General features: G+C 35.6%; 2 protein-coding genes and 1 non-coding gene across 4 annotated transcripts; 1 reads left to right on the forward strand and 2 right to left on the reverse strand.

Annotated features, from left to right (window-relative positions):
• The first annotated feature begins 274 nt into the window (after positions 1-274).
• LOC120088688 (mannan endo-1,4-beta-mannosidase 2-like) lies at positions 275-4,718 on the forward strand. Its single transcript, XM_039046107.1, has 5 exons — positions 275-1,409; positions 2,224-2,421; positions 2,654-2,776; positions 3,779-3,990; positions 4,108-4,718. Exons 1-5 carry the CDS (start codon positions 1,053-1,055, stop codon positions 4,511-4,513), a joined length of 1,296 nt encoding a protein of 431 aa, XP_038902035.1. The 5' UTR covers positions 275-1,052; the 3' UTR covers positions 4,514-4,718.
• A 589-nt stretch (positions 4,719-5,307) lies between these two features.
• Positions 5,308-11,495, reverse strand: LOC120088553 (callose synthase 12-like). 2 transcript variants are annotated; one of them, XR_005484960.1, is made up of 3 exons: positions 5,964-11,495; positions 5,698-5,863; positions 5,308-5,480 (listed from the first exon to the last, which is right to left on the reverse strand). XR_005484960.1 is itself a non-coding variant. In XM_039045944.1 (2 exons), exon 1 carries the CDS (start codon positions 11,263-11,265, stop codon positions 5,965-5,967), a length of 5,301 nt encoding a protein of 1,766 aa, XP_038901872.1. In that variant the 5' UTR covers positions 11,266-11,495; the 3' UTR covers positions 5,308-5,863; position 5,964. The 2 variants fall into 2 exon arrangements, 1 of the variants encoding a protein (XP_038901872.1); XM_039045944.1 differs by having other exon boundaries at positions 5,308-5,863.
• LOC120089568 lies at positions 8,244-8,324 on the reverse strand. Its single transcript, XR_005485243.1, has one exon. It is a non-coding gene; the product is annotated as a small nucleolar RNA J33 (small nucleolar RNA).
• Positions 11,496-16,167: the final 4,672 nt, after the last annotated feature.

Here is a 16,167-nt window from a genome sequence, read left to right on the forward strand (position 1 = left end):
TTGTACTAATCACCAAATGCCAGCTTTCACTAATCCACTTTCTAACCAATAATGACAACATTAATCATGAGGACTTGTAATCAACATGAAAATCAATGCCTCTTTGTGGTTGCCCTTTCATTAGTTTCACCATAATTAACAATTCTCAAGAATTTACTTAATAAAGGCTGTTGTTTCATTGATGAATCCTTTTAGCTTTCCATATATAAATTACTTCTTACAATATTCTCCATCTACCAATGTGGACAAATGTACAAATTGTTAAACTATTTTTATTGCCTTTGTCTATTTTCTGACGCATAAAGACTTAGATTCTCAGATGAAATAGCTTAAAAAAATGGGAGACAGAGAAAAACTCCAACATGTGAGTGATTCAGAAGAAGTTTTTTGAGATCCACTGTAGTGGTAAGATGATCTTTGTCTGTATATTGAAAGAAAATTATGGGGTTTGAAAGATTTTAACCAGAAAATGGCGAAAAGGGGGAACAGGAGTATATTTTAATTTCTGCTGTTTTGGTTGAAATTTTGAAAATAGCCCATTAACGTGGGTTGAACAAGACGGTTGCTTTTTTGGGTCGTGAGAGAGAAGACTGAGAAAACAAGAGGGCTTGCAGATCTAATTAAACCATCAAACGATACCAACATTCCACCATACTCTCTCAACCTCTTTTTTCTTCTTTTGCTTAATCTCTCATTAATTTTTCTTGGCTACTTTTTTGGGCTACAAGTTTTGGTTTGATTTCTTCAATCTTATAAATTCATCAAAACCCAAAATTGCCGTTAGTTTCAAGTGCGACTGATATTAGTATTCAATCCCCACGAAGAATCGTTGGCGTACATTTGTGGTAGAAATAGGGATCTGGGTGTACCATAAGATCGGCTAATTTTGCCGACATTCTTGTTCCTTGTGGTTTATTGTTGTGAAATCGCATCTGGGTATGAGCGTTCTTTGGTTTTCTTTGATAGATTGCTATAAACATTGAGTTTTTTTTAACTATTGTTCCGATTTGTGTTGTGGGTTTTCCATCGCCGCCTATATTGTGTTCGTAGTGATGGCGGGGAACGGGTTGTTTTATCCGATTCTTGGATTTGCATCTTGTTTGGCTTTCATTTACTTGTCGTTTGGGGATTTTAGGATTGGGGATACTAAAGTAATCCCCATAGTGAATTTTGTAGAAAGGAATGGAACGCAGTTCATGTTAAATGGGAAGGCGTTTTATATCAATGGATGGAATTCTTATTGGTTTATGGACCATGCCGTTGAGGAATATAGAAAGCCTAGAATTAGAGCGATGCTGCAGGCGGCGAGGAAGATGGGGCTTACAGTTTGCCGGACTTGGGCTTTCAACGATGGTGGTTACAATGCCCTCCAGGTTTCTCCTGGCAGGTTTAACGAGCGAGTCTTTAAGGTATTCATTTTGCACTCTTAGCTGACATTTGTTGCTATATATTGGGGTTCTATCATGATGATGAGCTGCATTTCTGTGATTGAGTTTTTCATTTGTTGAACTTTTGTTTGATTCTACACACAATGCTCTGGTTCTGTGTTTGTAATTGGTTTCCTTTGTCTGAAATTTTATGACAATGTCTGTTTTAGAAAGCGATGAAGTGATTCTGCAAGGGTAGAAAGGTTCCATTGGCCAAAGAATGCAGAGCTTGGGTGCTTCCACCGACATAAGAACTGTGTCGGTAGTTATAAAACAATATGGAATTACTTTATAAATTGCATAATGTGCTTGGAAAAGGAACAGTAGTTCTTGCCATTATGATTAAGATGAATAAATTAGACTGAGGACAATAAATTCTGTCAGTTCCCTGTTTGTTACTGGTGACTTCGGCATTTAAAGTTGGATTAATGGAGTATGATTTGAATTCTCACGTTCTGTAACCCATTAAGAAGTATTATAACTTGGATTGCTGCTGGAAGATCAATCTGGTTTTGTTTGTTACTTGACAAAATAGTTTCAAGTTCATATTCTGAGGGTTGGAATTCATGGAAGAACCAGATAACTTTCTATTACCATGTCTCTCTCTCTCTCTCTATTTAAGAAACAAGGAAAATGACACATTATCCAAACTATATACAGAAAACATGTATGTATATATGTTTTCCGTAACAATTTGTTTGGTTTGATGATATTTTGGATTCGCTCAAATGGGTATGTGAAGTTGTGCTGCTATCAGCTGAAGTTTTAACTTTTAACTGATTCTTCTTGGTGGCAGGCTTTGGATCATGTCATTGCAGAATCAAGGCAGCATGGGATAAGACTTCTCCTTAGCTTAGTCAACAACTTGCAAGCATACGGTGGGAAGACTCAGTATGTGAAGTGGGCATGGCAAGACGGTGTTGGTTTAAGCTCTTCTAATGATTCCTTCTTCTATGATCCATCGATACGCATTTATTTTAAAAATTATATTAAGGTACATTCCATGTATATCAATGAGTTTGTCCAGTATGCTTCATAACATTGATGGTTTGGGTATTCATTTTGAACTATGCTGTGGATTCTTAGTTTATTGATCCAATAGCTATTTGTCGTCGTATAAGGCATTAGTTCTCTGGACCAAACAAAAATTCTTATCCTCGTCTTTGTGGATCTTACATTGCTACCTTATGATGTTTCGTGGTTCTAATGTGCACTATATTTTTCAGACTGTCCTGACAAGAAAGAACTCTATCACTGGAATTGAATATAGAGATGATCCCACCATCTTTGGATGGGAATTGATTAATGAGCCACGTTGCATGACCGATGCTTCAGGCGATACACTACAAGTAAGTTTTAAGACTTTGATTCTTCTGATTTCTGAAAGTTGAAACAAATGGACTCTTGGTTTAAATCTTCATACTCCTAAGGTCAATTAAGTTGTAAGATTTTCATTCTTTCTTGCGCCTTGATGTTAAACCAAATGAATACTGAACCTCATTGAACATATTGTTCTCCAGTTTGAGTCTTTTGATTGCTCAATTTTGATTTTAGCTTGGAATTCTTTACTCAACTTCTCTGTCTTTCAATCTTTGCCGTGTGAAAGTTATGAGCTTCCTGCATGGTATTTCTCAACCTCAACTTTTCTTCAAGTTGAATTCTTTTAGGAAAATTACGTTTATTTTTCACCATGTTATAAGTGAATTTTACCAGAGTTAACTCAAGGTTTAAAAACGAACCTCCCAATGTGGAACAATATATTTTTATCAGTAAATGGCAGAAGCAGTATTCTTGTATTAATTCATTTTGACCTTGTGCTTGATCCTTATATTTGTTTCTCGAGATTTTTGTACGGATGGCTCAATCCTAGAGACACTAATGTGGAATGACCCAATTCTAAAAAATCAATTATAACCAACCTTATGTTGACGTCACAGAGCATTATCGCATTAGGGATGTCTCTCCCATCGTGAAATAGTTGGAGCCCTAATGCATTACTCATTTCAATCGCAATGTTTTTTTATTCAACGGTCGTCCATTTGGCGACAATTTAAAAAAACATCGCGTTAGGGCTCCGACTATTTCGCGATGGGTGGGACGTCCCTGTCGCAAGGAGTTCTGAGCGGTAGAGTGCTCTGTGACATCGGCAGAAGATCGGTTTTTAGTAGATTACATGGGGTTCCATCTCAAAACCAATTGCCAATGAGAGGAGTAGCTCATCTATTTTCTTAAGAGGATGAGGTCCCATTTTTCCAATATGAAATCCCCAACCGTTCCCCCCCCCCCCAAAAAAAAAAGAAAGATTGTTTCTATATCTATGCATAAGCTTATTTTGAGGAATAAAATTGTAGGAATGGATTGAAGAAATGACAGCTTACATTAAATCGATTGACAAGAAACATCTACTGACTGTTGGGTTGGAAGGATTTTATGGTCCAAATAGCCGCAAGAAGTCTACTGTGAACCCGGAAGAGTGGGCATCAAGACTTGGATCTGATTTCATCCGTAATTCTGAGATCCCAAATGTAGATTTTGCCTCTGTTCATATCTACCCCGACCATTGGTAAGCATTGATGAACCCCAGTTGCAAACTTGGATGGCAGTAATCAATGATTCTAGTCATGCATATGCTCTTAAACCAATTATTTATATAACAAAATTAACATTCTATGTCAATTAGGTTCCATGATCAAGATTTTGAAGATGAACTGAAGTTTGTTTCCAAGTGGATGCTTTCTCATATTGAAGATGGTGATATAGAGATGAAGAAGCCAGTCATGTTTACTGAATTTGGACTGTCAGATCTGAACAAAGGCTTCACTCCAGCTCAACGAGATAGATTTTACAAAACTGTTTATGACGTCATTTACAAATCTGCCAAGAGGAAGCGATCGGGAGCTGGCTCTTTAGCATGGCAGTTCCTTGTCGAAGGAATGGAAGAGAGTAACGATGATTTTGGGATCGTTCCGTGGGAAAGACAATCGATATATCAGCTTATTATAGAGCAATCATGCAGGTTGGCTAGAATTGGTGGAGACGCCCAACAGCTAAAAGCATTGAAGTATGTGTGTGCTCAGAGATGGTGATCTTCATATCTTATTTGAGAGAATTCAATTTGTTCACTTGTTGCTATATTCTGCCTCTCTGCCCTTTGTTTCTTTTGTTGATACATATTCAGAATAGATTAGTTAGTTTAACATATAGTATTGAGTTTCACATGAACTGGTACAAGCTGTAATGTTTTTTGAGCAAATATATAAGTCATAAATTCTATTTTATTTTACTTTTCAAGTCCTCTCCAAAGCTGCAATTGCCTACTAGTATGCATCTAAATTATTAGTCCATAATGTGAGTGTCTTGCTTCTTAGCAAACCTCTCTAGCTACAGAGGTTCGGAAGCTTGAAGTCGTGTCTGCCATTGACTTCGTTAGTTCAAGTCCACAAGAGACGAGTTTGAAGACCAAGACGTAAGTTAGACATCATTGTAATGCTAACAACATCAAAGCTAATTTGCCTACGAGGATTCTGAGGAATTCTTATGTTATCTGGGGATGGTAGAACCATCTTACTAACATGAACTTGTAAATCAGTAAAAGGAAAAATGTTGGCGAATTTCAAGATTAAAAGAATATATGTATATCTATGTGGGCTGCTTTTAAGTTATTCAAAACAAAAAATCAATAAAAAAACGTTTTAAATCAGAAATTGTGAATGTTTTTCTCATGGTAAAAAATGGACCATCTTGTCCACCAATTTCATAAAATTGGTATTAAATAACTCAACTTCATTATTGTGTATTATTGAAGTTTATCATCTCTCCTTTTCTATTTTATACATATATCGAAAAATTTCAGTTTACAACTTTATACTGCAAACACAGATTTTTTAACTACATATTAAATCTAAATTTCATAACTCAACTCCGTGTCCAAACTTCACGATGAAATGGTAATGTTGATTCTTTGGAACTCATGTAATCTAAAATAACTATTATTTACAAGTTGGCCAAGATGAAAATGGAAAGTGTTCCAACGACAGCAGATGTCAGGATTGGCTGCAAAAAATGAATGTATAAACTCAATAAGTAGAAGTATAAGGCTATGGAAAGCTACAAGCATTGTTCATTTTTACATCAACAAATAACTGCAAATGCGAAAGAAAGAATGTCAATAACTCGAGCAATAATCGGATCAGACAAATCTATTACAACGGATTCTTCTGTGGGAGGATATAATACATAAAACTTCCCCCAAAATTACCAACAAATTTACCTATGAGAAGCTGATCCGTACACAAATTTGAAACGTGAATCAAATATAATCACAAGTAGGAGAGTTCACATCTGCCTCAGACTATGCAAAGCGATTCTGGATAAAAGCACGAACACTGGCGACTAAATTGTATGATTTCTCTACATCTGATGCTGACGTTTTAACCCTGAAATGAATGACAACTTTTTATTATCAGTTACCATTTCAAAGAAACTGACCAAACTGAATAGAGATGGTATTGCAAACATTGGAGATAAAGCAATTACCTCAATCTTGATCAACCTTGGATTTTTTTCCAGTAACAATCTGGAATATTCGAAGGCCTCTACTGAAAGCTTCATTGAATAAGATCCTCGTCTGCATCGACTGAAACCCAGGTAACCATGATAGAACTGCCACGGGAATCATGACGATCACTCCGAACAATATATCATAGAATCGTGCCACAGCAATAACAATGTCCCAGAGTATGGTCGAATGGAGGAAGGGACGGAGTACTTGAGCAATCAACAGTAATCCCCATCCCGTGGGAAGAAACGCCAGCAAACTAGTGAATATATCTCTGAATTTGAATGATGTGAATTCAAGCAAGGCAACTATAACGACTATTGCAAGTATAATAATCAGGAATTGGACAAGCCGATAGTAGATGTGCTCTTTTGCAGCATATTTGTCCCGAGCATATGCTACAACGACATAAGTTGCCAAGGCCACAAACACGCATATCCAAGACAGCAGGTAAACAGCAATACTCGTACTGCCAGCAGAAATTCCAAGCTGATATACAATACCATACTGGAAAAAGAAGAATCTGAGGTCAAGGATCACCTCCAGCACCTTTCCCCAAAACCCAGTTGTCTTTAAATGATCCTGCTCTTCATACCACCATCTTTCCCAACTCTGTTCAGCTTTTGCAAATATGCTGCCACGATACCATATCCAGTTCATGAACTCATCAAAGTCATATACAGTCTTCAACCAATCAAAACCAGAAGGATTGAATACAAACGGGGCCATCAACCATGAAATTACGAGGAACCAACTCGTGAAGGTCATGGCAATATAAACAAATGTGTCAGAAGATACTGCACTGTGTGATGCATAAACAGTAAGGATCAAACCAAGTTCAATTGCTTTAATGAAATGGCTACGAGCATAAAGCCTATAGTTTTCCGCAAAACTCTTGTGCTGCACGACAAAACCACGGCCTGTAGCCCGATATTTTGCACCTCCATGAAGAATTGTTCTTCCAAAATAATGAGCACGAGTTCCCATCGAAAATGTGTAGAATATAGATGAGAGCTGGAGTTGCATGGTCAAAAAATCCCAGATTGATTGAAGGAAGCCTTGTTCAAGCGAATTCTCTACTATCATTGGCAGTGCAGTGAAAAGACCAAGTTGAATGATGAACTGCTGGTTCAATATTGTAGCAAGTGCCCCATTATTAGATTCGCTAGCAATACTATTTTCAATGCCACTAAGAGCAAGATAAAGTCGCCCCCATAAGAATGCATATACAGTTAAAGTTACCATCATTGTGTTGAAAAAGAATCCAACAGTAGTGTAAAAGAATGATAGCATACGGAAGAAGTCGAGCCTGTGACCCAACCTGTATACATCTCTACTAAGAATTTGCTCCCCATTTCCACTAGCAACCTTGGCTTCAAACATGGAAACCTGATTCAATCCAACATCCCTCCCCTTGCCTACTTGGATGTATTCATGGTGTGTAACATTTCCTCCACGCAGCGTACAGTTAAAGCCAGCAAATATGTCCTCACTGATGTTGATTACTCTGGATGCTTTACTAATTCCACCTCTAGTCAAGAACCAAAAACGATCAAACACATCTGGATGACCATAATGCATACGAATTTTTAATGGGTTAGCTAGAACCCGCTGACCCAATGTGACAAAACTAGTTTCCTGAGCTGACATAAACCAAGCAAGTGATGAAACAGAACCAGTAAAAATATGCTCTCGAACTCCCAGGATAGTGGGCTTCCTAATTCCATAATTGTGCCTATATTCTTCCAAGAGATTTCTCATTTTGAGTGCCTCCTCAAAATAATTATCTTGGTTCATATCAATTGTTTGTACTGCATCACCACGTGTAAAGATAATAGCATGATTTTGGTTCTCCGGCTTACCCTCTCCAAGCTTCAGGGGACCAGGCAACTTTATCCTGTAAATCTCCACTTCCTTCTCTAGCTGATGATCATATTTTACCAGAACCGAGTAGTACTCTTTCTCTTCTCTCCCAGTAGAAACCTCATCAACATAGGCAACTCGCAGGGCCTCATTGGTTTTCATCAAATATAAAATTTCCTCAGCATGAGGATCTTTTTTGGCCTTTTGGGTCCCGTAGATCTGACAGGCAACCACGTAAGTATATTTCATCAAAGCAGTCCCATACTCATGGCCTTTAAAAAGCAAACTTACTGAACTGCCCTTTCTACTTAAGCTCCTAGACGGACTTGACCTATCTGAGGCACTACCATCAATACTACCTTCTCGTCTCATAGAATTAAGTTCTTGTGATCCTTCCCTAATGTCCATCTCAGAAGCAGAATCCAAATATGCCAGCATTTTGAGAGCTCGATAATAATACATCATTCCTCTCACAGTTCGGGTTAGTGTCTGACCCCTGAATGATGCCCAGAGCCTAAGATCTCTTAGCTTGGTTGTCCAAATTTCACTGTCTTTCACCATCCCTTCACGGTGCATACGTTCCAGGAAATTTTTCCATTCATCAACATAAATTGTCTGAAGATAATAGAGAATTGAGATTCCATCTTCATTTTCAGTACGAAGCTGTTCTTTGCTGTATAATACTTCTTCGCTATAATAGGGGGTCAGAACACTGAAAGCCATCATTTTCTCAACTTGAGGAGCATGAGGAATGTTCATGAATAAGGAGTTACTGAAAAAAGCAAGTCGGCGCCTTGCCTCAAGATTTATTGGTATGTTATGCATAGAGTCCCGAGACGTAAGAATGGTATGCAAACGGCGAACCTGGCGGTAAAAGCTCTCATTACTAGCATCAGGAAACTTAACAGCATTTTCAAAAAGGAGCCCAGTTGTTGAAGTTGAGTTACGGAGAGCCAATCCATCAATTATTAGTTGATCACCTGTTCGCTTCTCCTTGAAGAAGTCTCGAGTGGAAATTTCATAAAGGGCCTGTAGAGTGTTCACAACTTGGTTAGTGTCTTTCTTAGGTTTGTTCAATAGTTCAGCAAGTTTGATCAACTTGGAATGGAGCTCTGGTAATGCATTCATATTGAATGTTTTTGTGAACTTCTCAATCTCGATAGAGTGATCAATCTCTTGGAACAAAACTGTCATAATTGATTTCTCTTCACTATTATGCTTAAGAATCTGGAGTAGCAAATGCTTAATGGATTCATAAGCTTCAATGACTGCACAGCGTCTATACTCATTCTTGCATATCTTATGCCAGAGCCATTTGTCAGGAGCATCTACTAATTCTTTGGCCTGACTGAGTGCAAGCAATAGCTCATTGCAGAGAAGGAAACATGGCCAGCGAATAACTTTAATATTCCAAGAATTTTGGGGCAACTCCAATAGCTCAACCTCACGATCAGAGATAATATCTTCTTCCCTGAAAATGGTTATTATCTCATTCCATATTATAGCAAACTTAGTTGCCTCAACCTGATTAGATTCAAGCTTCTTATAAGAGTGGCCAAGACCATATCTAAGCTTCAACCGATGAATAGCATCTTTAAACTTGCTCTTCAGTGTCCCCCTGGCATTCAGAAGTTGCTCTTCAGGCATTAGATTAAATTGAATGGCACTGGCAAAGAACTGGAACCTCAGCCTCAACTGTGGCATATTCCGTATTTCACCCAAGTGGTCAAACAACCCAACAGCTGCCCCAACAAAAGAGGAGTAGATTGAATACCAAATCTGCAAATCCATGAGGTAGATCAAGACAACAGGAAGCCAAAGTAATACGACAGCAAATCTGTTACTCCCCCTAAAGAACTGATGCCACTCGTAGGTCACATCCCCCAAATTCAACAGTGCTCTCGTCGGACCCATCATGGGCTTGATCTGCAGAAAATAACTGAAGGCGAATTTTGTAGCAAGCACCAGAATCCAGAACAAGCTGTACTTAATATTGTCCACTAGGCCTTCCCTCAACCCACGGCCAACAAAAGTCCTGCTCTGAAACCACCAGGACAACATATAAAAGATCTTCCAGTTGGTCTCTTCCATAAAATTTCTAATCCATGGAAGGATAAAAAGAGCCAACGCCAAAACCTCTGGAGCAATAAAAACGCCTGCTGCAATAAGAAAATTGCCGACGTCCTTGTTAGCCTGAGTAGACCAAACTCTATCTCGGCTCCTCTGCGACCAAATCCTCACATAAAACACCACGAACAGAATAGTCCATGCTGCAGCAACAATGGATTTCATTATCATTCTCACTCCAAGTCCCAAAGTTTCCCTTGAAACCAAACTATACTGCATCGCTGCATCAAGCAATGACTTCAGAAACCTCAAGCCACTCCAAGTGAAAAACACAGATAAAAGCTTAATTTGGACATCTCGCTCCCTCAACGAAAACCATGGCTGCCTCCCGTCCCATGCAACAATAATTGCAGCCTGGAGAAATAGAATTAACATTACCCATAGACGATCAAAACTTCGAAACAAGTTCCAAAAAGACCTCTGCTCAACAAACCCAGTCTTCCCTACATGCCTACTCCTGCTAGAAGTCACAAAGAAGTTACTACCCACATCAATGGGCCATTTGAGTTTCTGAAAACACCTCTTACTCCAAAAATATTCGTTAATGTCGTCATAGTTCCTCCAAACACGATGTGGGGCAGTACCATTTTTGCTACTCTCAACCTCAGCTTTTATGGTCTCGTAAATGGGTTTAACAACACAATTTAGGTAAGCATTTTCGCCCGATATAGAGGGCAATATAGGCTGTCCGGTATTCTCATCAATATAATCCTCCAAAATCTTATTCAGTTCCATGGCCATGTGATGGAAAATATAACAAATACATTCAGGAACGAAGCGTAAATTAGCGGACTCACCCCATATCAGCAAGTACAACGAAACATAAAGCAATTCGCGGCGCTGATCCGCCTCCCGACGATCCGAGATCCAAATGTTGGACTTCTTCCCCAAGTAGGAGCACCAATTGGTGTAATTCTTCAACAGCTTCTTCCTGAAACGCCGTAAAACGGTAGCGTCGAGGGTATCGATATTGTCAGGAGGAGGGGTTAAGCGCATCTGAGCATTAGCCAAATGAAGCACAAGATGCTCCCGTTGATTCCGAACGTTATCCTTCTGAAACCCAAAGAAGAGGGCGAGCCAATCGAGAATATCCATGTGATCGAGCCATTGAACATACGGCGGCTTCCGGAGGTTACCCACTGCTCGTAGGGCAGCAGTGGCAGCACGAACCTCGGGAAAACGAAGGGAAGGGTGGTCAGCAAGGAGATTGTGGATGGGTATTATATTGTAGGGTTCGTTTTCGTCCGGCGGACCAGGGCGCGGCGGCGGAGGGCGGTGGCGAGTACTCATGACATGAAAATCAAGGTTAGATTGAAGAAAACGAGTGATGTGATTGTAAAAAGCTTCAGATTTCGTCGAACCGGAGAGGTTTTAGAAGAGAGAGAAGCCAGAAGGCGGAGTAGAGAGATAAAGGTGAATAGCAGAAGACAGAGTAGCGCATTGGGAAAATGGAGAAGCCAGAAGGAGAAGACGAGTCCTGGTTTCCGCGTTGCCGTTTTGTTCATCTCATGTAGTCGTTTCGTGTGATTTTCCTTCAATATCAACTTGGAAATATCTAAAATTAGTGTTTTCTTTACCATTTTGAAAAATAAAATTACCACCCCTACCTCAATTCACATATACTATCAATTTTGAAGTTTGGTTCAAAAATTCAAACATCTTTTTTTTTTCATGATAAGAGATCAAACTTTAATTTAGAATCCGAATTCGACACTTGATAACCTCGATATTCTCTTATATCTCCTATAACCTGACAACATCGGATTCTTTTAGCATACTCTATCTTCACTTACATACTTCTGAAGAAAAGGTCATCTAACATAAAATTTCTATGATTAAGCCACCAAAAAGAAATATTCATTTTGCTTATATAGATAGTGACTTTCAATTCTTTTAAGACTTTCTTAGCCATACTTTCATATCTTCAAGATCTTTCTCATTTAAATGTGATCTCGGTTCATTCATATCCCCACCTAAGTTTTGAATGTTACAATCATAGTGTCATTAGATATCGTACATGACAATGACTTCTTTTAATTTAATAATATGGGGTGAACGATTTAAACCTCTAACATTTTATTAAAAATATATATTTTATGTCATATACATTGAGTTATGCTTGTGTAGCGTTGACAATGATTTTAATTAGACGTAGAATTGAAAATAAAGTTAGAGTATGTGGGGCTCATCCATCTTGATTCTCATTTCTATCATGTAAGTTTTTTTCCTTTAAATAATCCAAGTTAAATATATCAAAATGAGCTTAGTTTGATTGATATAAAGTACGTAATTTTATACTATATTTTATATGGGATTCGAGTTTCCCATCTTATATTAAAGGGAAAAAAAAATTACGTATTTTTTTTGTATTTTCTTTACTGTCATTTTGAAACGATTAAAGATCACCTGCTATTTTCCACGGTAATTCTAATTTATTGGCAAAGAGGCGAAGAAATGGAGAAGCTTGTGACCCAAAGAAATGAAAGAATCGGTTACATTTTAGTGTAGTCTATATCTTTTGGTCCAATCATTTTTTTATTTATAGATCTTTAATATATGACAAAGGAATGAGTAAAACTAGACAGTTAACATATAACTTAAAATAGATTTTTGCTTCTTCAGTTTTACTCTTCCTCTGTTTGCTGTTTAAAAAATTATATGTTATTTTTTATTGAATTTATCTGTAATTATTATAGTTTAATAAATTATTAAATTCATTAATTGACATCTAATATATATTAGTAAATAAAAGATTTGAGATTAATGCTAGAAAAAGTTATCAAATTCAATCATGAACATTAATTCTTTTTTATTTTAAAAAAACATTTTCAAAATGATGGTATAGAACGGACAAGGTAAATGTATTAAAGGATGAGGCAATGTCTCTCTTAAAATGGTAATCATAAGATACAAAAATAAGGTAAAATTCTTCTTAAAAATAATAATGATAAGGTAAATTTATTTTATTCAGACAAAAAATAACTTTCAATGATTAAATTATATTTATATGATTTTTTATATATTAAAATGATCTTAGAGATTCACTGCATCTTTTTTATCTGTTTTTGACAAGTGCTATTCTATCTTTTATTCTATCCTCTTGTGAAGTATTTGTGCATATTTACTCCAACCATGAACCAAAATATTATCATTTTAATGTTGGAATTTTTTAAAAAATATATATTTAATTCACGACCTTTCAAAATATACATTTTTATCTTATTTTTTTATTAAAAAAAAAAGACGTATTTAACCTCTAAATTTTTAAAAAGTATATTTTTAATCTCCAAATTTTTAAAATATGGAATGGTTTTTATTATTATTTTAAATAATTATGCACCATTTTAAATTAAAAAAATAATTGTAGAAAGTGAAGATAATTTTTAAAAATACGTTAATTAACTTAAATGTCATGTAATTATTTAAAATAATAAATAAAATTGTTTTAAAAAAATAAAATTACTTCAATACCTTTCTAACCTATTTTTAAAAGTAAAGATTAAAATTGTATATATTGAAAATTTAGGAACCAAACACATTTATTGATGCAATAAAAAAAGATATTAGGTCAAATTTATGGTTAAACAAAGATAATCCACCACTAATTGAGAGAAAACTCTTCAAAGAACAAGTCGTTCTATTTTAAAATGAATGATCAAAACTATTACAATACTAAAGTGGTTATTTATAGTATTAGAATAAAATAAGTCAATTAACTAATTAATTAATAAATACTAATTAATCTAAATTAACAATAAAAAAATGTTAAACTCAAATATATTAATTATCCTTTAACTTCCCTCATCACTTATTCATAAAAATTTGAAAATTTAAGGATTAATGTATCCATTCTATTCATTCTTCAAAGATCGACAAAAAGAGTAGTAGTATAATTTTTTGGGTTAATCCTGAAAACATACTTTATTGAATGAAAATGACTTGAATGAAAATAAAAAGTAAAGAAAGATTTAGCCTCCATTTGGTAATTATTTTATTTTTTAAAATTAAAACTATGGACACTACTTTCACATCAAACTTTTTTTTTCATTTGTTATCTATTTTTCATCAATAGTTTAAAAAATCAAGTTAATTTTTAAGAACTAAAAAATATAGCCTTTAAAAGATTGTTTTTGTTTTTAAAATTTGACTAAAAATTCAATCAAACATATAAAATCATTATAAAAAATATGAATAAAAGAGATTTAATTTTAAAAAATAAAAAATAAAAAATCAAATGATTATCCAACCGAATTTAAGTAAAATAGGGATGCAGTTTGTACTTTGAAGGAAGGGTTTATCACAGAATCCAAAAAAAGGGGGAAAAAAAGGTTTGCAAATGAAGAAGAATTCAAACCCTTGGAATTGAAAATACTATATGGTTTTGAAATTTGAAAAGGTAGTTTGTGTATATATAATTTTAAGAAAAGATATATCCACGTGTCGAATGATGATTGGGGATTGGGTTTTGGAAGTTGGGAAAGAATGTATATTTTCGTGAGAGGGAAAGTTGACTAAAGGAGCCGCTTGGTTTGAAGTTGTGACCCATTTGGACATGGCAGCAATAATGGGTTGCTTTTCTTTTTCTTTTTTATTTTTTTATTTCCAAAAATTTAGCTTTGTGATTAAGTCATATTATGGAGGGACCCACATATGATCCCTACCCTAGTGCTGATTTTAATATTTATAATATAAATTAGGTTAACTGGTGGAGACTCCTATAACTTGGTGGTCACGAGCTTGGCACGTGACCGTTGGAATGGAATGGATAGTTGGGAGGGATCTATATCTCCCATTTATTAATAATTTATTATTATTTTTTTTTATATATTACCAAACAAAAACTTCAACTTTTAAGTTGTGAGAAAATATATTTATAAGTTCTATTGTATTTGATACAATATATAACTATAGATTATGTATTATATGGGAAGCATATAGTTTATATACATATAATAAGGTTATTATTATTATATATAATTAGTATTAATTTAATTTTACTAAATTAATATTAATTAATTAAAGTGAGAGAATTACAACGGACCTTTAATATTAATATTATTGTTTTCAAACCTTATTAGAGAAATATTGTTGTTTTGAAACTTATTAGAAAAATATTGTTGTTTTAGGAATCCGAGGCTAGAGGTCGAACGTTGAGAACTCAACTAATGTGGAGGTCGAACGTTGAGAACTCGACGAACAAAGAAAAACTTGGAAACAATACATAAGCCGAACGTTGAGAACTGTACGATATACCTATTGTTCCTCCACCAGCTCCTAGACGTAGAGGACATGTTCGGAAAGAGGATGAATTTGATGAGGTTGCACATAATGTGGAAGAGTTGCCCCCTATGACGCAGACGTAGAGCCAAACTGATTATGTTAGTCCGATGATGATGATACCAGCATTTGGTTCAGGACATTATGACTCAGAGGCTGGTCCTTCGTCTTCATACGTGTATGGACATGGTCGGGGTCGTGGAGAGCATAATGAATATTTATATTATGAAGCGCCTGCAGAGGTACCAGAGCAATATCAAGAAAAACCCGAGCAACCTCAAGTTCGAAGTCGGCGACGACAACCAGCTCGAAATCGACGACGTCCATCTTGTGGGACATATTGATTTTTGTAATTATATATAAATGAGATATTTAATTTACATTTTTTTAATTTTTATGAGTTATTATTATTTTTAATTTATTCTTTTTAGAGTTTAAATAAAATAATAAATTTTTTTAGATTTTTTTTTTATAAAATGGAAAATTAAAAAAAAAAGATTAGAAAGAAGAATGTGGAATGTGTAATAATTAAAAAGGAAAAAAAGAAAAAAAGAAATTTGTACGGTATTCTCTCTCTCTATCAAAATCTCGCTCTCGCTCTCGCTCACGCTCTCACTCAAAATCCCGCTCTCTCAAACTCTCGCTGTCTCTCATAATCTCGCTCTCGAATTTGATTAGCTCATTAGCTCGTTAGCAGCAAAAAGAAGGAGATTCATTAGCTTGTTATTTAGTCAGACTTGCTGAGATGACAAAATCCGTTTGAAAACAACAATATTTTCCTTAAAAAAAAAAAAAAGGAAGGTCGAGGGTTCAAAATTCGACCTATCTAGATCGAATTTTCAACCCTCGACTTATTTAAAACAACAATATTTTTACAAATAGTTTGAAAACAACAATATTTTCCTAAATAGTTTC

The sequence above is a fragment of the Benincasa hispida genome, chromosome 10 (genome assembly GCF_009727055.1).
Source record: "Benincasa hispida cultivar B227 chromosome 10, ASM972705v1, whole genome shotgun sequence".
Classification (NCBI taxonomy): domain Eukaryota; kingdom Viridiplantae; phylum Streptophyta; class Magnoliopsida; order Cucurbitales; family Cucurbitaceae; genus Benincasa; species Benincasa hispida.

What these genes read in the sequence shown, in the direction of transcription:
- LOC120088688 (XM_039046107.1), top strand. Translation starts at nt 1,053, where the DNA reads ATGGCGGGGAACGGGTTGTTTTATCCGATTCTTGGATTTGCATCTTGT. An exon ending in CTTCAGGCGATACACTACAA is followed by an intron (nt 2,777 to 3,778) that starts GTAAGTTTTAAG and finishes ATAAAATTGTAG; the next exon opens with GAATGGATTGAAGAAATGAC. An exon ending in CATATCTACCCCGACCATTG is followed by an intron (nt 3,991 to 4,107) that starts GTAAGCATTGAT and finishes TATGTCAATTAG; the next exon opens with GTTCCATGATCAAGATTTTG.
- LOC120088553 (XM_039045944.1), bottom strand. Translation starts at nt 11,265, where the DNA reads ATGAGTACTCGCCACCGCCCTCCGCCGCCGCGCCCTGGTCCGCCGGAC.